This window comes from Lonchura striata, chromosome 1A (genome assembly GCF_050655825.1).
Source record: "Lonchura striata isolate lonStrDom1 chromosome 1A, ASM5065582v1, whole genome shotgun sequence".
Taxonomy (NCBI): Eukaryota; Metazoa; Chordata; class Aves; order Passeriformes; family Estrildidae; genus Lonchura; species Lonchura striata.
Genome location: NC_140741.1, coordinates 74,621,130 through 74,645,271, shown reverse-complemented (window position 1 = coordinate 74,645,271; position 24,142 = coordinate 74,621,130). Strand labels below are relative to the sequence as shown.

General features: G+C 45.8%; 1 protein-coding gene across 4 annotated transcripts in view; it reads right to left on the bottom strand.

Moving 5' to 3' along the window:
* EXOC4 (exocyst complex component 4) overlaps nt 1–24,142 on the bottom strand; it is a 319,710-nt gene that overhangs the window by 135,158 nt on the left and 160,410 nt on the right. For all 4 annotated transcript variants that reach the window (XM_077783706.2, XM_085569918.1, XM_085569919.1 and 1 more), the window contains exon 10: nt 17,496–17,592. In XM_077783706.2, the coding sequence (XP_077639832.1) occupies nt 17,496–17,592 (97 nt within the window). The remainder of the gene's footprint in view (nt 1–17,495; nt 17,593–24,142) is intronic.

Here is a 24,142-nt window from a genome sequence, read left to right as displayed (position 1 = left end):
AAACAACCAAGAAAACTCCTCCTTCCCAAAGACACCAAAAATCAACCATGATCTACAGAAGGTCTGCCTTTAATCTGTGTTTGGTGATGGCCACACAAAGTAGAAAACATCATAAAAAACAATCTATTAAAGCCAAATAGGCACAGACAAAAGAAAGGTGGATGGGGTGAGGAAGAGATGCATTGGGAATGTGCTGCCACACCCCCTCCTGTCCACCATTTCTCTCCACAAGCCACAGGAAAATAAAATTTATAAATGTTAACGTGTTGTTTGTAAAGGTCAGGGCAGTACTTGCTGTGACACGAGTCGGGGGGAAGCAAATCCATCTCAGCATCAGGTCACCGTGGGACAGCAGTGACATTAAAGGGAAGAGGATCTGAACCCTTCCCCAAGTGAATTTGTTGCTGGGATCAGGTTTGATCCCCTTCCCTTCTGCTCTGGTCTCTGGGAGATGGCAGCAAAGTAACAGAAAGTTTAGAGAAATGGATTTTCTGGTACAATTGTGACACTGATTTGTACCAAAATGGTCAGAAAAAGAGGAAGAATCCTTAAAAAAAAAGGCAAGATGAAAGTGGGGTGAAATTTCTGGGATTTAGCCACAACAGGCCATAGCAGTGAAAGAAGGAATTCCTATTAAATGCAGATTTAAAGGTCATTAGGAGAGGGGGAAGTTGGTGCTGCCACTTCAGCTGGTTTTGACAACAGGTTCATCTTTTCAAAGGAAATTAGAGAAACATGGAATGGATAAGGTTGGAAAAGACCTTTAAGTCCACCCAGCACTACCATCACGTTCACCACTAAACCATGACCTCAATCCACACATTTTTTGAATATTTCCATGGATGGGATTCCACTGTTTCCCTGGACACCCCGTTCCAGCACTTGACAACCCCTTCCATGGAGAAATGTCTCCTAATATCCAAGCTAAACCTCCTCTGGCACAACTCAAAGTTATTTCCTCAGAAGTCCAACCAGCCCTGATCTCAAGCCTGAAATCCTTTGCTTCCACCCGCCCCATCTCCTTTAAGAATCTTCTTAGTGGAGGATTCAACACAAGGGGAATAGGGAAAACAAGGATTTGATTCATCCAAATTTAGAATAAGGGAATAGCCACTGATGTCTCAACCCCACAGGGCTCTTCAGCACTTTCTTCCCAGAAGTTTTTCTGTTTTAATTAATTGTTGTGAAATGCAGCCAAGAGAAATTAAAATCACCCACCCTCACTGTTATATGTGACTTAAAAGATAAAGCGTGAAAATAATGATAATAATTATTCTAGTAATAAACTGTGGCAGTAATTCAAGGAAATGGGGTCGCTTTGGATATTTGACTGGTCTAAGGAAAAGCTGTGAACTCAGCAAAACCAAAAGTCATGGGACTTAAAGCAAGGAAAATCATTACCCAGAGTTTAACCAAAAGGGTTTTTAAAAACTTTTTATCAGTAACAGAATCCTGGCTTCTTCACCTAGAAGACATCATTTGCATGTCATCACATAATTATAATAAACACATGTACTCCATCACTTCCTTGGCGAACGCTGGAATTATGGAAATCCCAGGATCAATGGCAAAATTTGAACAACGCCCACAAAGCTGAGTTCATGTGGATGGAAAAGGGGAAGCAGGATAATGAGGCCACGTCCTTTTTGACATTCATTCCAGGAAACACAGAACCGGATCTTGCTACCCCTTTCGGATGGAACTCAGAAGGTGAAAAATATCTGTTCACACTGTCCTCATCCCCGGATGGAATTTGTCTGTAGGAATTCATATTCCCACCTATCTGACATGCAGAGCGAGAGGACATTTCTCACTGTGGTTATAAATGTCCTGAAGGAAATTGTGCACATTTCTTATCTAAACATTCTTTCTCTGACCTGCTGAGCTCTGGCTAGCAAGGAGACCATGGCCATCGGCCCTGAGCCTCAGGTGGCTCCCACCTTATATTCTCAAAATTATGTGTGTATGTTTACAATTTATTACCGATTCCTATCATCTACGTTAGACTGTAAATCTCTACTTTAAACCAATAGAAAAGTGTCACCATCACACCAAGACATGGAGGGCAAGAAGAAGAAGAAGAAGGCCAGGACACACCCAAATCCCTCCATCTTGTACCCCCTGAACCCCATCCTAAAAACCCTAAATTTCTATTTTTCCATCCTGTGTTAATTCAACCATCACACTACTCAAACCCTTGTGGATTGCAATTCCTCATACAGAGTTGTCAGTGTTTTCCACAGGCTAAAATGGAAGCCATGGGTGTTTTTGACTTCATGCCAGGGTCTCTGAGCCCCCTGCCAGGGTCTGGAGACAGCCAGGGCAGCCAGAGGGATGTCCTGGGCTCTGGCAGGGGACACCATTTTGCTGTGCTTTTTTGTTCCACAGCAAACAGCCGAACAAAGGGGGAGGAAAAAACCCCCAAAGCAGTGAAGCTGAAGCACAGGCAGTGATCTTCCAGCTGCCCATCCCTGCTGGCACCACGGGGAAGCTTTGCTGCTGCAAGGGCCTGAGGATGCCGTGCCCACATCTCCATCCCAGCACGATCCCATCCCAATTCCACCCACCCTGAGGCAGCCAGGCTTCACCTCCCCCCATGAACCAACATTCCCTGCTAAACCCAAAGTGACACCGGAGTCACCCAGCCCTTGCCAAGCTCTGGGCACAAATCCCTGCTGGGCCAGCAGCGTTTTCCAGCTGCTGCAGCAGCCAGACAGTTCTGGAGCCTGGAACCTCCTTCCTCCCATCCCCCTTGGCCCCCACGAGCAGAGGAAAAGCCAGGCTGAGCTCTGGGAGGATGGACATTAATGGCCTGTGACACGGCTGCCCTCTTTGGGGTCACCTGTCACACGAGGTGGGAATTTTCCCCCCTGACTTTGTTGTGGCACGGATATCAAAAATGTCAAAAGATTCACTGTAAAAAGCACCTCCAGGCCACGTTTAAGGTGACTTCTATGCTCTCGTTTTGATTTTCTTTTTCTCCTTTCAATAGATTTTGCTCCTAAAAGAGGATTTTACACAATTCACTGTAAAAATACACATAAAACTCTTTTTTTACACCGCCCCAAGTACTCTGCTACTGGGGAGTTTGAACCTAAAAAGAATAATTAGAAGGAGAAAAGGCCCTGGCAGAGCACAAGAATGAGCCTCAAACTCAAAAGTTCACCACTGTTTTGCAGCCATAACCAAAAAACCACAAACTGGTTAAATTCCAGCACCACCTGGGTCCTTGTTCCCAGCCCACCTGCAGCAGCACAGCTCCTATTCCATCTCTTTTCTCCACAGCTCCTATTCCATCTCATTTTCCCTCTTTGAGGGAATACCTACAGATCCTGCAGCTTTCCAAACGAAAAAAAAAAAAAAATTAACACTGGAGTTGTTATTGTGCAATTATTTTGCAAAATTTACATATCAGTGCTAAAAAAAAAGAGCAATGAAATGACAAGGCACAGGAGCTGGAAGAATTCAGACATATGTTGGAAATGTCACAAACAGCAAAGATCAGAGCAGTAAAAGCCACCAGAAAACGGCAAAAAGCCCTAAAACTGCTAAATATAATTAGGAATTTAATTAGGAAACCAAAGCATTACTAATATATGCTTGAAAATTTGGGAGCTCGAAGCATATAAACGAAAGCAAAACCTTTCTATTTCTGGATGACTTTGTGCAGAAAATGAATCAGTAAAAATAACTTCCCACCAAGCACAGGCTCAGCAGCCGTGGGCAGCAGCAGCACTTTGAGAATCTGGGGGGAAAAAAGTGTAAATAAGGCTCCCAAAATCCACTTCTCATAGTCAGAGGGACAGAAAAGGGATTTATTTAAAGAATCTCCCTCTCAGACTTCTGCCTCAGTGGTTTCTTTGGAGCAGGGATGTCCTGAAGGAGTTGGGAGCAGAGATTTATTGTGGCATAGCTTCAGCGTGGACCTGGAGCAGAGGAATTGGGGAATTTGAGTCTAAAAACAATCATTAGGAGGAGAAAAGGTCCTGGCAGAGCACAGAACTGAGCCTCAAACTCCTGAATTCACCACTCACAGCCATAACAACAAACAGCTTAAATCCCAGCAGTTTTGTCCAACATTGTCCTGCTTATTTGAAGTAGAGGAAAAACAGAACCACTCCAGTGAAATTCCAAAGGGGGAACTCCAGTGTGAAGGGACACAAAGTGACAGCCATTAATGACTTTTGACAACTTGACTTTTTTTTTTTCCTTTTTGGAGCTGCTGGGAGTTGCCAGCAAACGCAGGGAGCTCTTTGGAAGTGGCCGTGGGGGACAGGGACACACGGACATGGATCATCTCCTGAGCTTGGCTCGTCATTCCCCAGGCTGATTCCAGCCACAGAGAGATTTATGCCCATTAAACTCCATCAAAATACACTGTCACTCCCAGTTATCCCAACTGGATTTGTATGAAAACGAGAGGAAAACAATGTATTTTAAACTGCCTTTGAAATCCAAAACCTAAAGGTAAAGACAAGTCTCCAACAGGATCTACCCGAGCTTTGGGAATTGGAAAGAATTATAGGAAAGATTTTTATTTCAACTAAGAAGAAAAGAAGAAAAATGTCCCTGCTGTCACAGCACTGGACTTTCCATCTCTATCTTTTGTTAAAATGCATTAAATTAGAGGAACAAGTGTTTTTTTAAATGCCTGGGTTAAAGGACATTCTGGGTCATGATTTTAGGGAATTTACAGTGATGTCATTCCCATCATGAGCCTACACATAGACATGTGCTTCCCTAGAGACGAATAAAAATATAATAAATTTACACCTCCTCACCCAAAATCTGGGCTAACAATACAGAATATACACACAAAGCCTTAATTCAGCTTTCATTTGATGCTTCGTTACCCAAATAAATTCCATGTCTGAGCAGGTGTGGGGTTTGATGTCCAAATACTGGATAATTTATCATGGAATTATTGAATAGTTCGGGTGGAAGGGAATTTTCAGATCATGGGCATGGACAAAGCCCCTCCAGTGCCATCCCATCCATGGCAGGGACACCTCCCACTGTCCCAGGCTGCTCCAGCCTTTCCTGGGACATTGCAGGGATCCAGGGGCAGCCCCAGCTGCTCTGGCAATCCCAGCCCAGCCAGGAATTCCTCATTCCCAAGATCCCATCCCTGGCTGCCCTCTGGCAGTGGGAGCCATTCCCTGGGTCCTGTCCCCCCATCCTTGTCCCCAGTCCCTCTGCAGCTCTCCTGGAGCCCCTTCAGGGCCTGGAATGTGCTGGAAGCTCTCCCTGGATCCTTCTCCTCTCCAGGGGAACATTCCCAGCTCTCCCAGCCTGGCTCCAGCCCTGGAGCAGCTCCATGGGTTCCTCTGGACTCTCTCCACAGCTCCAGGTGCTGCTGCTGCTGTCCCCAGGGCTGGGGCAGCTCTGCAGGTGGGGTCTCACCTGAGAGGGGCACAGGGACAAAATCTCCTCCCCTGCTGTGGGATCATCCCAGCACTCGGGGAGTTTTGGGTGCCAGGTAACATTTTTTCCATCTTAAATGAGGCTTTGGGCCACCAGAGCTGGAGGGAATTTGGAAAGGTGGCAGTTCACCAGCGTTAATCCTCACGAATGCAGAACGTTGCTGTGAATCAGAATTAATTCCTGCAGCAGCAATGGCACTGTGACACGTGCTTTCACCAAAATTCAACTTTGCTGTTTAAACATCTCCAGGAATTTGGTTGTTCTACATCAGAATTATCACGGTAGGTAAAGGTCACAGGGAGCCCACACTTCTGTTCATGACACTCCGGGTGTCGGAATCTGAGGTACTGATGATTCCAAAATTGTAGAAAGTTTCTGTTTTTTAGCCCTGCTGCCAAAGCAGAAGTTATAAACTGTCTGTGCTGGTTCCAAGGTTGTTTATTCTGTTGATCTCTCACATGTTCTGCTGCCCTGCCCAGCTCTGTCCTGCAGGGCAGCGTGTGGGGCTCTGCCCTCAGTGGGATGTGACAAACATTCAATACCAGAAACTCCCTGGGCTGGATTTACAAGAACGTGCCAATATCTGTCACCTACGTTGGACAGTGTGTCCCCAGCCTGAACCAACAGAAAAATGCCAACACCACAGTGAAACATGGAGGGCATGAAGAAGGAGAAAAAGGACAAGGCACACCCAATTTCCTCCAGCTTGTCCCCTTTGGACCACTCATCTAGAATCCTAAAATTTTACTTTTGCACCCGTGCCACACTTAATTATTACTGATATCAAACACTCAGAGCTGGTAATTGATCCTGTAAGATTGAAAACTCTTTTCCATGGACAGAGATCACAGCCAATGTCTCTGGGGGCTCTGTCCAGGGGGGTTCCTGACCCCTGCCAGGGTCCCAGGGCAGCCAGAGGGAAGCCCTGATTCCCACATCTGGGGTTTTTTCACTCTCTCTCTCTGTTTTTGCCAGACGAGGCTCAGGCCCTGAACCAGAAGAATCCAAATTTGGGAGCTCAGCCTCCCCTGCTTCCTTTGCATCTGTTGATTCATTTGGGTGTGGAGAGGAGGGCAGTGCAAATCAGCCCAGAAAGCTGCACCCCGTTTCCCACTTCTCGCCAGCGTTTCTCACGCAGAACCAGAGGCAGCAGCACCTCCGAGAGGTTTTCCCTCCTGCTGCAGCAGAGCCAGAATGAAAATCGACCCCTTGGGGGGGTGACACGGGGAGGTTTTTCTGGGTAACGCTTCGTTCAGGGCACACGATGCTCCTCAAACCCTGCCTGCTTCGAGGAGCTCTGCAAAAGCTTTGATTTATCAGCACTCCGGGCATGTTGCTTGTTCTGCCAAGATTTTTGGGAAGGTTTAGGGCACTGGAAGGATTTGTGGAAAAGCACCTTTGTTTTGTTTACCTCACTGAGTTGATTGACATCTATAAAAGATAATTGTGCTCTCGGGAGCTGCTGCCTTCCATTCAAAGGGGACTCGGTTCCACTGCTTCAAAGATTGTATTTTGAGCATTGTAAAGCTCCTGATGGTGGGTAATTACAACAAATTATCTGAATAATTCTAATACTGCATCGACTCCTTTACAAATGACAACCAGCAATTAAACCCATCCCAGCCTTTCAGGAAACTAAACAGAAAAAAACCACTTCACTCTTGACCTGGGCGTGTCCAAAACTGATAATAAGCACCCATTCTGCTCACTGCAACAATAGTTCCCCATCCTTGACAACTTCTATTTGTTTTTTTTTAACAGGGAAGAAGTGGCAAATTTTTTCCCTAGGAGGCTCCCAAGGGATGCAGATGGCAGATGGGAAAAGTGGATTTTGTGTGGGGTGAAGAACGCCACAGGTGATGGGGTCAGCAGTGGGGACAAGGCAGATGAAGGGAGCTTGGATGAAGTTTTCTATCAGGAAATGAAAAAGTTTGGCAACTCCTGCATGGAAGAAAGATTGACCTGGAAGCAGAAAACACAGAGAAGTTGTGGCTGTTCCATCCCTGGAAGTGTCCAAGGCCAGGCTGGATGGGGCTTGGAGCACCTCGGGATGGTGGGAGTTGTCCCTGCCCATGGCACTGATGGACTTCAATGCCCCTCCAACCCAAACCATTCCACAATTCCATAATTCTATTTTATTCCAAACACTCAGTCCCATCAAGAACTTGGAATAACTGCCTGGGAATTAAAACAACACTTTAGGAGCCAGGCAAAGGTGAGACATTAAAATCCCAATGTTAAGATAAGACAGCAACCAGCAATCAAGGGATTCCCTGCAATTAATCAACTTTTATTACCTTTTATCAACAACTTTTTTTCAGTTCAGGTTGATGCCTGTGCTGCAGGTCCAGCCTGGCTGTCAGGGTGCACCACAAGACCAATTTTACCTCACATCCCTCAGGCTGGGCACGTCAAGAGGAATGATTGTCTCAGAGATGGTTTGCAGTGCCAAACTGCACAACCCCAAGGAATAAAATGAGGAATTCTCCCAGACTCCAGACTTGCCTCCACCTTTTGCAAAGATGCAGCACGATGGGATGGTTTTATTTCCTCCCTGTAAGGTTATAAAGCTTTAGAGTATATAAAATTTCCCTACTCTGTGGAGCAGATCTGAGTTTCTGGCTGTCCACCAGACCAGGCTGTCACTCATCCACCTCCAAAATCCACCAGGATTTCCTCTGGGAGAGCTGCTAGAAAATAACACTTGTCAACATTTTCCCCTTCTTGTTGCAATTACTGTTATTTCTAGAAGATCTCCTCTTTTTCTCTGTATGAGGAACAATTCTGTTTGTATATCCTGAATGAGTTCCCTGGCTCAGGTGAAAAAGATCAAACTTGGGTATCCCAAAACCAAGGAACTTTTGAGGGACCTGCACTTATTTCACCCGACAGTGAAAAGCTTTAATTAAATAAAGCTTTAATTAACAAGGATTCCTGGAGCTGTCTCAGACCTGTCACACCTCCAGAGCAAGCCCATCTGTAAAAATACAACTTGGACAGACAAAATTGCAATAAAATGGGAAATATGGAGCTCGATTAATTAGTGGGAATGTAAGGCTTCCAGTTTTTCCCATTTATTCTAAATCTGCACAGAATTCAGGACCATTCAACTCCGCACTTCACCCACAGCTTTTTCCTGGTGCAGTTCCAGCATCAAGATTTCCATGGACAGAGCAATTTCACACTTTGGTGTGAATGAATTTTGTCTTTGAAAAGTTTGGATGGAATTCCAGAGGAATGGAACTATGGAAGTGCTTCTCCGTGATATTCCACAAAGTGCAATTCCTGCTGAGCTATCCGAAATTCAACATTCCCAGGACCCAAAATAACCAAACTAAAGGCCAACTTCTGGCCTGCAAAATGTATTTATGTCTATTCTGCAGATCTCTAAAAGTCAACAGAATTTGAGGTTAAATCCCTCAGGAATATCCCACCAAAAAGTTATTTTGTGTCATGACCTGGTGCTTGAAAAACCTGTTTTTTTCCATGGGCTCACATCCCTAAAAGGCTTTTCCCAAAGTTCTGCAGGACTTTAATTTTGCCACATCCCAGGAAAACCCTGCAAGTGTTTGTGGGGCCACATCTGATGTGTCTGAAGCAAATAATCCCAATAAAACAGGAATAAATAAATGAGGGTCCTGAACTGTAACATGCAGGAATTCAGCAGAATGGGAAAATGCAGCTTAGTGGTGAAGGAACTTCAAACCCATTTTTTGAGCTCAGCTCAGCAAACTGAAAAGAGGGGAATAGTTGAAATAAACAGTTCAGGTTATCTTAAATGAAAATTAAACACTTTGAAAATCTCCCTTCACCACCAGAGGCTTTTCCCAGCAAACCCTTGAGCTGAACACCACCACACTGATGTAAAACACAATAATGACAAAAAATTAAATTATTAATCTTTCCTTTCATTGCTCTGATGGCTCCATGGGGGATGTGGGGTCCAAAAGGCACCATCATTCCAGGCTCCAGATCTTTGCTTTAAACAGCAAATCCTAAATAGAGGAATTGCCTTTTTTTGTTCTCATCAAGCACCAGCTCTCCTGCCTTCAATCAAAAATTCATAAAGCTTGATGAAAGCAACCACAGGGCATCGTATAAAAATTTTTAGGGTAACAGAAACATAAAGTGGACTTAAACCACACTGTGTTTTTATCCTTGGATTTCCCCCATTCAGGGAAAACCCTCACTGAAGTATTTTTTTGAACAGCTTCTGTAGACAAATTACAAATTTAGAATTTGAATTCTTTTCCCCTTTTCTTCCACCACAAAAATCAAAGATGCTTTTCTGGTTCTGCCATGGGAGCTCTTCTGCTGCTCTACAGATTTTTTGTTTAGTGATGTCAGAGTATTATTTCCTGTATTTGAAATGAAAGTTGGGGCTATTAAAGAAAGTTTTAGCTACTGCTGGAAGTTCATTCCTCAACAGCAAAGGAGTTGCTTGAAAGGTATCAGCTCCTGCATGGCCAAATTTCACCTTATAATTGAGATTTTAAACGTTTGATAATTCCTGTGGCACTCTGGAGACATGTGGTGGCCTTGGCAGTGCTGGTTAATGGTTGGACTTGATGATCTTCAAGGGCTTTTCCAACCTCAGTGAGTCTTAAACGTGGATCTCAGTGTGGAACTCAGGTTTTTTTTCAGGAATTTTGCACCTGGGATGGTTCAAATGAATCTGTGGATCCATTCTACCCTTCCAGCTTTGCTCAGAACTTCCCTGGGCGTGTGGTGAGCCCTGAGCTGCTCAGAGGATTAGATGAAGCCATCATGTTAGATCCCTCCTGACTGAACTGTTCTGTTCCCGTGGAGTAAATAAATCATTGAAAATTCGTGTGCCACCATCAATCCCTGTGACAAAATCGGAGCAGCAGTGCTCAGCAACGTGGGGAAGCTCCATCCTCCCCCATGAAACACGAGTGCAATGCTGGAGGTAAATTTAAGGTTTCCCAGAGCAGCTGGGATGGTGGAAGGTGTCCCATGGCAGGGGGTGGATCTGGGTCATCTTTCATGTCCCTTCCAACCCAAACCATTCTCTGATCCCATGAAGGAAGGAGCTAATCCTGCTTTGTTGGCTCAATGAACACAAGCCTGGTTCAAAGTCCCTCATTACCATGGAATTACATTAACACTGTTTTCAGCTATTCAGCCCCAGCTCTTGCAAATGTCAAAATTTCTCTGTTCCTTCAGCTTGTATTTCATCCAAAGGGAAGGAGGAGCTGGAGACATGTGAAATTTCTGACAGGCTGTTGATTTTCCCTTTGGATGAAGCATGTTTGAAAACTCCAAACTTGACTGATCTGCTGAAGCACATTCTCTGACAGACAATATAAAATCAATGCCTCACATATTAAGAGGGTTTTTTTTGGTTTTTTTGGGTTTTTTTTTTTTGGCGTGTGAGAGTTTTTGTTTGCGTGGGAGGTGGCGGCGGGGGGCGGGGTGGGGATCGCTTTATTTTCTGTCATGGAAAATGAACAGCCTCACCTTAAGGTTTTTATAAACTGTCATCTTTAATCAGACACACACAGCAAGACTGTCAGCTCTCATAAAGCGTCAGGGGGGAAAAAAAAATAATAAAAAAAGGCACAAAATGTGAAGCTGTTCCCCATCCCTCCTCCGTGTGAGTCCCCAATTGCTGTGATGGCCCCAGTCAGGAGGAAACCATTTCTTAGCAGTGTCACAACAAGGAGCTCTGCTGAGATGTGTCTTTATCCTTCAGCAAGGCCAACTTTGGGAGGGCTTGTCAGGGAGGAAAAGGGTTGGGATTTGCCTGAGAGGAACATCCATCCCTGCTGCTGGCTGACACAAAGTACTGAAGGGCTAAAAGCCTCCTAAACACTCATTAAATGGGGATAGGGAGGGGAAAACATTCCCTAGGTAGGTGTCAAATAGCCCCCTGGAGATTCCCGTTCAGGTCACTGGAAGGAAGCAGCAGTGGATGAGAAGTTGTGGAATCAAGAGTGGAATTTCTAAAATAAAGCTGGGAGTATCCAGGGGAAAGTTCTCCTACCCTGCCCGTGGTGGGGGGATGGAACTAAATGATCTTTTAAGGTCCTTTCCTTGTTCCCAGTGTTGAATTTTGTAATAAGGATTTGAGATCTCTTGGTGCTGGCACTGCTGAGGTCCCTCGAGGGCAATGTCCAGTTTGGGGTCACTCATCAGTGTCCAGTGCTGGTCCCCCGTGACAGCCCTGGAGGGGCTGGGGAGTGTCCAGGGATGGAGCTGGGAAGGTTTGGAGAGGCAGGAGAAGCTGAGGGAGCTGGGAAGGGGCTGAGCCTGGAGCCAAGGAGGCTCAGGGGGGACCTGGTGGCTCTGCACAGTCCCTGGGCCAGGGGAGGGACAGGGTGGACACCAGCAGGAATTTCCTCATGGAAAAGGTTGATAGGCATTGGAAGGAGCTGCCCAGGGAGGTTTGGAGTGCCCATCCCTGGAGGTGTCTCCAAGGAATCCCTGGAGGTGGCACTCAGAGCTCTGGGCTGGGGACACGTGGGGATCAAGCACAGCTTGGACTGGATGGGCTGGGAGGGCTTTTCCCACCTCAGTGATCCCAGGAATTTGGGATTTCCTGGTCTGAACCTCATCTTTCTCACCAAAAGCCCCATTTCCCTGCTCCAGAGACAGGAAGAGATTCCCACCTTGCAGAAGCAATAATTCCATGAACTAATTGATATTTTCCCACCCTTTGAAGGGGATCTGTCAAAATGCAAGACCTGATAAAATCTGGAGGGTTCTTTTCAAGGACTCACTACTTTAAAAAGTTTCCAAATCATGTTTCCTGTGCACTTAACAGCACCTATTTTTTTTTTTTTAATTTACCCTGATCTCTGCTCATTACTCAGACTCAAACACAAACTTTAGGTAGTGAACACTCCAAATTCCCTTGCCCAGCTTGAGTCAGCCTTATTGATTTCTCTGAAATCAAGTATTTTAGGGTTTGTTCAGAAAGCTGAAGGCATCAGCTCTTATTATTTAGCAGTATTTGTGCCACAGGAGAACCTGACATTTTCTATCTACTTCACTACTAATAAATAACCCTTAGACTTTAAAATACCACATATTTTTCTTAAACTATTTGGTGTGATTTAGCATAGTTCAAATGTACCAAACTCATCTAATTTTCACACTCTTTTTTGCTTCCCAAGACCAACAGTCCCTATATTATCAAGTATTAATTTCATAGTGTGCAATTACAAGATATTACAGCATATTTTAAAATAAAAGGAGATGATTATTGTTATTATTATAACTGTACAGATATAAAAGGGGTTATTGGTAAGATACACAGGGGTATACACTGAGTTTTAGATCAATTTAATGATGCAGTTTTTAACAGTAGCAGCAATTGATGCTCAAAGACCAAAGGATTTTGTTGTCCCATGACAACTTTGCTGTCCATCATCACTCTCCCCAGTTAGTCCCTAAAGGATTTTTTAATTTAATATCAGAGCAATCACTCAAATTTGCATTAAAGTAACTGGAAGAAACAGTTAATTCCAAATTTGCTGTCAAGCCTACTGCTTTCAGTGATGGAGACTGTAGACATGAACAGAAATATTTCATCTTACGTGAAAAGGTCAAACTACTGCTGCTCTTTTCCCCTCACCCCCATCAATCCCCCCCAAAAAAAGAGGCAGAAAACTCTGCACACACAGAGCACTCAACTTTCCTCTTTGCATCCCAAACGATGTCAGCAGTGGCAAATATTGGGAAATTTGTTTTTCCTTCCATTTTCCCCTTATTCTTTGTTTTTCTCTTTCTCTCCAGCCCCTGAACCCCAAGTTAATGATCAGAACACCACTGGCACATCCCAGTCCTGCCCACCTGGCAGAGGGGAAATCTCTCCCCTTCATTCCTTACATCCCAAACTATGTCAGCAGTGGCAAATATTGGGAAATTTGTTTTTCCTTGTCCCTTTTCTCTTCACTCTTTGCTTTTCTCTTTCTCTCCAGCCCCTGAATCCCAAGGCAGTGACACCACTGGCACATCCCAGTCCTTCCCACCTGGCAGAGGAGAGATCCCTCCCCTTCATTCCTTACATCCCAAACGATGTCAGCAGTGGCAAATATTGGGAAATTTGTTTCTCCTTCTTCCCCGTTTCCCTTACTCTTTGCTTTTCTCTTAAAAAATCTCCAGTTTCTGAACCCCAAGGGAATGATCAGAACACCACTGGCACATCCCAGTCCTTCCCACCTGGCAGAGGAGAGATCCCTCCCCTTCATTCCTTGCATCCAAACTATGTCAGCAGTGGCAAATATTGGGAAATTTGTTTTTCCTTGTCCTTTTTCCCCTTATTCTTTGTTTTTCTCTCCAGCCTCTGAATCCCAAGGCAGTGACACCACTGGCACATCCCAGCCCTGCCCACCTGGCAGAGGGGAGATCCCAGCAGACCCTGTGGAGATCCCAAGTTTGCCAGGATTCATTCCTCCTCCCCACTCCTCCTTCCCAAGGTCACGTCCTGTTGGGAAGTGACTCCTCCTTCCGAATCAGTGAGCACTTGGCTTTCTCCTCCATCCTCCAAGCCTTTTAATTGCTGCTTGATGCTAATGAAGTGTGGCTGATGGTAATAAATGGAAACCCTCCCGGCCTCAATATCCAGCATCCATCCCCTCCATCTCCCACCCTTCCCATTCCTCCCCCTCCAGCCTCGAGACTGCAGACATCTGTTCCTCAATTGTCTGGTAATAAACACACTCTATAAAGCATATGTAAAATGATTATTACCCCGAGGAGCCAAGTGCCTTTCAAATGCCAGCTGAAACAAATAAACATTAAAAGATAAAATACGTTGAAAAAAAAAAAATAAATTAAAAAATCCCCACCAGACAAATGGTACGACAGACATCGCTCAGGCTGTTCCGTGCTCCAGAGTGAAGGGCGTTGGGATTGCTCCTGTGATTCCTTCTTCCAAAGGGAGATGTTACTCCTCAGCCCAGTAACTCCAGTGCTGGTTGCCAGCAAAGGATGAAGGAAGCAACTGGACTCCTTTGGTAACTTTTATACTTTGGCACCTCCCATGAAATGTAATTAAGGAAGATCAGAGGTGGGTTCTGCCTCAATTTTCCAAGTGCAATTAGTTTCCAGATGTAGTTAGGAAAACTTATTCCCAGGAATCATCTCCTCTAGAACGCCCGCTTGTCTCTCAGAAATGCACTCTTGGTTTATTCCATGTGTGTGGTGCTGTCATTAAGTGCTGGTAATTAATCTGGGCCTTGGCGTGTCTCAGTTGTCCTTGTGGAAATTAGGGACCCACATCCTGAACAACACAAATCTCACTTCCCAACTCTGCTCTGAAGGAATTCGAAGGCAAGGAAAGCTTTGAGAACCATTTTTAGGTATTTTTCCTTACACTGCCCATGGTTTTAATTAAGAGTTTCTCTAAACTTTGGTTATTGGGAATGAATTAATTTGCATACCCCCCGCCTTGAAGTCTGACCCCGTGTTCTTCAAGAGGATCTGGAGCCAAGTTCCACCCTCAGTTTGTAAATAAAAAAGGATTAAAAAGTGGCTTTATAAGCAGCAAATCTGTCCCTGTGCTTGTGCACCTCTGATGGGATCAGCACTGACACTTCTCATAGCAGGAGAACAAAAGAGAGAAGTTCCCACTGGTATCAATGCTCTGCTCCCAACTCTCCCCTCAACATTCCAGGGCTGAATTCTATTTTAAAGCCATCACTTTATGTGATGCTCAGCCTTTAAATCAGCACACCAGGGTCTGGTTTCTCAGTGATCCACTTTGTTTAATACTTTCAGAAGCACTCAGCTGCCTCATAAAATCAGCGAGTCCATGCAGCGCTGAAGCTCCTCTGGCAATGTATTTATGGGACTTTAATAAAAAACAAGGGGGGAAAAAAAAACCCTTGTAAATAAAATATTGATCATTTGAATTCAAACCAGATCCGTTTCAAGCATGTACAGGGGACAGGGATGAAAGATGAGGGGGGCAGGTCATAAAGAACCACAAAAAGGAAAATAAAACAGGTGGAAACTTCCCAGCTCTGCAGGAATTGCCTCCAGGAGAACTGGACATTTAAAATATGAATATCTGTTAAAGAGAAACAAGGATCTAACCAAGAGATGATGATTTTATGATTCCATGTGCCAGAAGTCACTGCAATCATTGATATTTGAGCAAATTCACCATACTGAGCATTTCAGCTGCTGGTGGACAGGCCATGGCTTTCCCATCAGGAACAGAATTCCCTGTAGGGAATTCCTGTAGGGAATTACTGTCACCTAAAGAAATCCGGGATTCTCTGCATCCCATTCATCCCTAAGCCATCATGAGTTACATCTCTCAGCACATTAAACATTAAAATGAATACAATCACATGAAAATGGTTTTTAGAGCCCACTCCTACCCCCAAACTCTCCCATCCCACAGGGAGCAAAGGGCAAACTGGGTCATTCCCTGTTTTCCTTCTTTTCCTGAAGTTATTGATGAAATCCTCAATGAAAAGGAGTGAAGATGTTGCAGGTGGTCGGCATGAAAAATACACTGTGCACAGCTACCTTCGTCTCGATGCAATTATTTTTTATGAGGCAAATGATTCCTGCTGCCTGACTTGCAGGCTGGGAATGCAGAGTGAAGTGTTTGGAAGTGCTATTTAAAGCAGAGCACTCGTGTTTCCCTCAGATGGGAGGAAAAAAAGGGGGGAAAAATAAAGCAGGAAGGCAAAGAGAAAGAATTTCAATCAATGGGAAGGATCTCGCCAATAAAAACAGGAGCATCCCCCACTCTCTGGGCTTGCAAGGTGTCTGTAAATTCATTAATGATTTAGAAATTTAAGTCCACATCATCACAGTCACACCTTGAAGAACACTGAATTTCAGTTGTCCGTCTTTTCCCATCATAAAATACCTGAAAACTGCAAATTATCCCGTAGCAGATTTATTTGTAGCACATTTCTTCAGCTTCAAAGAGACAGAGAGGTGGAAATGAAATGTGCTTATGGAATTCTCCACTTAAGAGATAAACTCTTTTTTTCAAGGCAAGATCTTGCACACCATAACACATTTCAGGATGTTCTCGAGATTATTCCAATCCCTGCTGTTTTAACAGCAGAAAATTCAGGTTTGGAGGCATTTCTGCCTTTTCCAACTGTGTTTTTAAGTCCTGAGAAATCACAAACAAGCCGAGCTCTCAGCCATGGAGGTGGCAGGAGGAGATTCCTTCCTCTGGGCATCAGATTCCAATAATTTTTTATCACTATTTTGTGACTTCTTGGGTTTAGCATTGGAGAAAAACCCCTGCTGCACCCAAACACAGGCAAGGAGGGAAATGCTCCCCAAAGAGCTGGGAAAGGCTGGGGAGAAAGGAAAACCCTCCCAGGAAAAAAAGAGTTGGGAGGTTGACACGAACTGAGACAAACCTTGTGTTATTGAATTTCCACAAAACCAACAGGACAAACTGCTAGAAAAGCAGCAAAATTCAGGGATCAGAGGTGAATAAATGATACAGTGAGAAGAGGCTCATTAAATGTCTTGCTCTGTTTAAAGCTCCAGCTGTGACAATTTTGGTAATCACTGGCTCACTCTGGATCAGGAATTAATTTGCAGCCCCCAGCCCACAGCGTTTTATCAATGAACTCACCTTGCAGTTCCTCTGAGTTTTTAATAACCACAAAGAACAGCAAGAAACAATTAGTGGCAGGTTGTAAATAAACTAAGCTCCATCTTAGGTCAATAAATGAGACTGCTCGGTGACACAGGGTCACCCAGACAGGAAATCTCACCTGACATCACAGTTCAGTTTGAAAAAGATTTAAAGATTAAAAATATTGAAAGAAAAAAAATTAAAATATTTATATCTTTAATATTAATTTCATTTAAAATATTTAATATTAAAACTTGTTAATTTTAGAAAAAATATTTAATATTAAATATTTAAATATTTTAGGAAAAGTTTGTTTTTTTTTCACACACAGCAACTTCACACCATCAACAACCTCAGAGCAACCCCTTTGCTCTGCGATTTCAGAACTGAAATTTGTCCAACATCCCCACCAATAAATGGTTTAATTCTACTTATTCTAATGCTTTGCAGCTGTAGAGATGTGCAGAAAGGCAGATTTTACCTGAGCAGGGGGTGAAAGATGATGGTGATGTTCCTGGCTCCTGGTTTGCAGACAAACTTGGACCCACCACCTTCAATTAAGTTATCATCTGGTCCTCCTGGAAAAGAACGTGGAACAAGTTGTCTAACAGATCTCACCATCCCTTGATTTCCAGAGAGTAAGTGATAATTAAACATTTAGCAAGCGATAATTAAACAGGAATTAAATGCCTATTTCCTGGTGAAAGATCAGGAATTAATGCCAGGCTTTGCTCTCTGTGCCCTCCCAGCGCAGGGGGTGACTTTGGGATCCTCGTTGCAGAGTTGGGGACATTTTGTCACAAAACCCACCAAATCCAGGTCCTCCAGCTCGGGTGGCAAACACCCAACCCCTCAGGTGTGTTTTAAAGTGATTGGAAAAGGTCTGGAGAGCAGCAGCTCCCCGAATTTTCCTGCTTCCAATGGCTGGGGATGGCGCAGTTCCAGCCTTGGTTTGAATGCCAGTGACTGACATTTTAACTCATTTATTGTATTTAGCATTACTGGTTCTCCCAGGAGTTCATTCCCAACTCTGACTCTTGTCATTCCTGCCTGGAACTTTCCCTTCTCTGACTTCCACCTGGGTACAAATGTTCTCCAAGCTACAGGAAAAATAATTTTGCAGAATTTGGCAGCAAAACACAACTCAGGGAACATCATTTACACACCACGAGCTCCAGGGTTTGGAGTGGCAATAAAACCTGACCAGTGCCACTCCAAAATTACTTCCACAGGCAGCTCCTGACAGCAAAGTACCTTAAATTTGGATATTGGGAGAGAAAAGAGAAGGGAGGGAAAATACCAATTTCCTGAAAGCACTGCATGTCCTAAGAGCAACATGGAACCATTCCTGAAGAAAATCTTTTTAGGGCAACAAGCCAGACACAGAAATAAATCCCCATGGAAAGGTTTGGGTTGGAAGGGACCTCAAAGCCCATCCAGTTCCAATCCCATGGGGAATCTCCCCCTATCCCAGGCTGCTCCAAGCTCAATCCAACCTGTCCTGGGACACTTCCAGGATCCAGGAGCATCCACAGCTCCTCTGGGAATTCCAGCCCAGGGCCTCCCCAAAAAGGAGCTTGGGCAAAGTTTGAATATCTCAGGTATTATCAAGCCCTTTCCCTCTGAAATCTGCTTTAAAACTGAAAATAATTAATAAATACAGAAGCCAACCCATTACTGGGACAGCTTTAGAGAAATGGGGAAATGACAAAGTTTTGAAATCAAAACTACCCCAGCAGGTCACTGCAGGTTTTAACCCTGACATCTCCTCTGCCTCCAACAAAAAGGATTTCTCCAAATGGGAAAGAGGAGCAACACAACTGATGAGGAAGTGCCTCCAACCTTCATTTCCAAGGGAAATTAATGTGCTTCAGAACAACCAGTCTGCAGAAAAAGCTCTTTGGTGACGAATTTGTTTGACCCTTCTGCAGCAACGCGCAAGGACTGAGCAGGTCACCAACACCAGCATTTCACACCCTAAATAATCCCTCTAGGTCAGGAGTGTTTCCTGTAAGAATTCCCATGGGTTCCAAGATGTGAGAGTGAAAGCTCCAGCTCTGAATTCCCCATGGAGTGGGAAATCCTGGGGAACTGGAAGCCTGCAGTCACAACACTTCCAGAGCTGACTCAGCTCCTCTGATGGACCCTGAGCACACAGAGCTCCTTCATAAATCCTACCCAACAGATGGGCTTGGGAAGCACAGAGCAACTCGAGACAGAGCTTTTTAAACTTTCCTGATGGTATTCAGAAAGAGGCAGCTCTAAATAAAAAAATCCAGAGATTTCAGCTGGCAGCTTAAAGAGTGAACTCTCACAACGTGGCAGTTTAATGGGGGAAGAAAAGAGGCGTTGAGTTCAAGGAAATGAAAATTATTCACTTCCCCTGTTAATGTCAGATCCTGCAATCTCCAGTGGGCTCTGTGTCTGAACAGAATTATTGAAGGAGCCAGCCAAGCATGAGCTGTTGAGGCAGGGATGAGGAAATGCAAGCTCCAATTAAGAGAGGGGTGTTATTCTTGTTCCATCAAGTCACCCTGCACTAATCAATATTATTGACTGGGATGAACTCCACGGCGAGGAATAAAACAATCTGTCTGATCTGCTGGGCCAGATGATGATGGATTTGAGGAGAACAGAACCCTGGCACCGAGAGAAAAATGTGTTTTTACATCTCCTTGGCTCTCAGCCTTCCATCAGCAATCGTGGGTGCTCTGCAGGTAGGTGCAGGCTACAGGGGAGGAGGGATTTTGCTTGTATTTAAATGTTATGCACCAAAAAAAAGAGATGCTGAGGTGCAAATCTCATTCCTGGTGATGCTTTGGACATCCCAACTGCACAGCAGTGCAACTTCAATGCCACTGCTCCCCCACCTTCGCTGCTCTGAACACTGGAGTTCTGTTATGGAAAATCCTGGAGAGTGAAGGATTCCTTTCCCTGTGAATTGGAGATCTCCACAGGGAATTCCTCTGATTGTATCAAGGTCTGAAATGTGTTATTTACATGGACCAGCCACGATTCCTCCACTGCAGCCAACTCCCTGTGCTGGAGAGCCACCAACATCTCCATAAAACACGCCAGGAATATTCCCTCATCCTGATTGATCCCACCAGGAGCATCTCCTGCAGGGAGGTGAAGGATTTGTTCATCCAAACAACCCAAAACTGGCAGCTCTGGAGGAAACAGGGAGCAGAGAATCCCAGGATGGTTTGGGTGGGAAGGGACCTTAAAGATCATCCACTTCCAACCCCTGCATGGAGAGGGACACCTCCCATGGGCCAGGCTGCAGAGGAGGGAAGGTCCCTGACCTGTGGGAGAGATTCCACAGGAATCCATGGAGCTGCTGCAGGGCTGCAGCCAGGCTGGGAGAGCTGGGAATGTTCCCCTGGAGAAGGGAAGGATCCAGGGAGAGCTTCCAGCACATTCCAGGCCCTGAAGGGGCTCCAGGAGAGCTGAAATTTGGGAAAAGCCTGGAGGCACAGGACACAGGGAATGGCTCCCACTGCCAGAGGGCAGCCAGGGATGGGAAATTGGGAATGAGGAATTCCTGGCTGGGCTGGGATTGCCAGAGCAGCTGGGGCTGCCCCTGGATCCCTGGAATGTCCAAGGAAAGGCTGGAGCAGCCTGGGATGGTGGGATTGGAATGGGATGGGATTTGAGGTCCCTTCCCACCCAAACCATTCCGGGATTCTGGGATCAAGGAGGCTCAGAATCCATCCCAAGGGATTTTTATGGAAGCTGGGGATGGAAAAGGGAAGGGAGACCCTTCCTGGAGTGCCAAGATTCCCAGTGAAACCCCCGGATCCCAAAATTCATTCCCGGAGCAGGGTCAGGGTGGGGATGGATCCAATGCCAGGCTGGGAGAGCTGGGAATGGAGGGAATTCCCTGTGAAGGGAGCTTGGGGTGGGATTTTGGGAATGAGGAATTCCTGGCTGGGCTGGGATTGCCAGAGCAGCTCTGGATCCCTGGAATGTCCCAGACCAGGCTGGACATGGGGACAGTGGGAGCTGTCCCTGCCACGGCAGGGGTGGCACTGGGTGGGATTTCAGGTCCCTTCCCACCCAAACCATTTCATGATTCCACAAGTGAAAATAATGCCTTTTTTCTCTCCTTATCAATGACAACCATTGATCCAATTTGGAGCCTCACAAACCAGAGCTGAGCTGGCAAATCCTCCACAGGGATATTTTCCTGGTGTGCCCAGGAAAACATCCCAAACTTTCCCATCTCTCGGGAAGCACCGTTGTAGCAGTTTCCTCTCAGGAGCAAAGTTTGCTGGTTTAATCTCCCCAGCAATAAATTATGAGGAACAAAAGAAGAAGAAGGAAAACTTGGAGATGAAGTGAAATTTGTCACAGAGTTAATGACACCCTCCTGCTGTGCTGGCAATGAAGTGTGCCCACCTGAATGTCACTGCAAGTGGTGACAGCGACGGGGCCATTAGCGACAGAGCTCGGTGTGTCTGAAATGGAGCCTAAAATGTCAGGCTGAACATGAAAAAAGAGATGAGCAGGGGAACTGGAATCTCTGCAGGTGCTGAAAGTCAGAACAAACATTAGGAGAGCTTCAGTTTTCCATTCTGCTCAGTGCCTTAAAATTGAAATGTTTGCGTGGAAATCTTCCATGTTTACAGAAAATGTCAGAGAATCCCAGGATGGTTGGGTGGGAAGGGACCCCAAAGCCCACCCAGTGCCACCCCTGCCATGTCAGGGACACCTCCCACTGTCCCAGAGTGATCCAGACACAATGTCCAGTCCTTCCTTGGACATTCCAGGATCCAGCCCCAGCTGCTCTGGCAATCCCAGCCCAGCCAGGAATTCCTCATTCCCAATCTCCCATCCATGGCTGCCCTCTGGCAGTGGGAGCCATTCCCTGGGTCCTGTCCCTCCATCCTTGTCCCCAGTCCCTCTGCAGCTCTCCTGGAGCCCCTGGAATGTGCTGGAAGCTCTCCCTGGATCCTTCTCCTCTCCAAGGTAGCACCCCCAGCTCTCCCAGAGCAGAGGGGAAGGGATGGAATTGGATGATCTTTAAAGTCCATTCCCACCCAAAGAATTTTGGGATTCTGTTCTCTCCCTCTTCCAATGTGCTAAGGAGGAATCACACATTTCCCTTTGTGTTTATCCGTTCCTTGAAGATCCTGAGCACATCCGAGAAGAGGCAGCTCAGCCCCTTGAAAGATGTGCTGGGCAGGTTTTAAAAATCATTGTAAGGAATGAAGTAACTTTTTAGCAACATCCTGAGAAAAGCTCTCTCTGTGTCTCACACAAGAGCTAAAAAAGGGTGAGATTTCTTAGGCTGTCACTTCAGGAGCCATCAGACGTTACCTCATTGTTTCAGAGTTTTATCTGTCTAAATGAATATTATCCTCAGTCCTGGCACATTTTCAATCCTACCAGTCACTAAAATCTTTCAGCCACAAAGGTATGGTACTCATAAGTAAATCCCATTTCAAAAAATACACGAAATATTCATTTGGGATCAATGGAACCAGCAACATCCCAAAATCATGAGGAGCACAGGGAAACTTCAGCTCCCTTCCCATCCCTGTGTTGGCACAGGACAGGTTCACTGATCTGTCTGCAATGCACAATTCACCTAAACAGGCATGGAATGAAGAATTCCTGGGCCTCTCTCCATGGAATAAAGAAGAATAAAGGATGAGGCTTTGAAGGAACAATTGAGCAATCAACACATCCTACAAATCCCGGCAGCTCCTCCACTCTGAGGGAGCAGCACAAGCTGAGAGCAGCAAAGGAACCAATTTCCATGGCATGGTGCTTCCCTAAGGTTCTTGATTGTGTGGGAATCAACACCACAGTTCCTGCCTGCACATCGTCTTCGAGGCATGGAAAGTCAAATTTCTTTCAGTGTGAAGGGAGGAAAGCAAAAGATGCCCGGAGAGAGCAAAGCAGGTGATCAGAAAACAGCTCAGCAGAGAGGAGGGATGGATCTGTGAACAGCAACTGAGGAGTTTTATAATGGAAATCTCCTGCATTTTCATATTTCTGTATGTTAGACCACCCAAAAAAATCTCAGAATGATCTGGGTTGGAAGTTCCAAAAGTTCCAACCCCCTCACCATGGGCAGGGACACCTCCCACTGTCCCAGGGGCTCCAGCCCCATGTCCAGCCTGGCCTGGGACATCCCAGGGATCCAGAGGCAGCCCCAGCTGCTCTGGCAATCCCAGCCCAGCCAGGAATTCCTCATTCCCAAATCCCATCCCTGGCTGCCCTCTGGCAGTGGGAGCCATTCCCTGGGTCCTGTCCCTCCAGGCTTTTCCCAAATTTCAGCTCTTCTGGAGCCCCTTCAGGGCCTGGAATGTGCTGGAAGCTCTCCCTGGATCCTTCTCCTCTCCAGGGGAACATTCCCAGCTGTCCCAGGTCGGCTCCATGAACCTCTCAGGACAGGATCACCAGGTTCTCTTTCTCCTGCACTGATTCACTGCATTGGTTCTCACACACTTCAATTATTTTCACATGGAACCAAACACAATTGATCATCTCTCAAATTCTTTTGCATGTCTTAAATCCTCAAACTTCATTCATTTCAGAGAATCCCAGAATGGTTTGGGTTGGAAGGGACCTTAAAACCCATCCAGTGCCACCTGCCATGGGCAAGGACACCTTCCACACACAGGGAATGGCTCCCACTGCCAGAGGGCAGCCAGGGATGGGATCTTGGGAATGAGGAATTCCTGGCTGGGCTGGGATTGCCAGAGCAGCTGGGGCTGCCCCTGGATCCCTGGGATGTCCCAGGCCAGGCTGGACACTGGGGCTGGAGCAGCCTGGGGCAGTGGGAGGTGTCCCTGCCATGGCAGGGGTGGCACTGGAGGGGCTCTGGGGTCCCTTCCCACCCAAACCACTCTGGGATTCTGAGCAGAGCTGGAGTTGCTGTCCAGGTTTGCAGATCAAACTCTGCTACAGCCCTGAAGGAAAAGTGATTTCCCCAAGCAGGAGAGGCAGATCTGGGTTCCAGCCACAGGACTGATGTGTCCTCTCTAGCCCTGACCAGGTTTCTGCATTTCAGTTCCCCAAAATGGGAATTGAGATTGTGGCTGCAACTTTCCCCTGGCAAAGCTCTGAGAAATGTCAGGAGAAAGGGGACACCAAACTGGCACAGCCAAGGGGGGC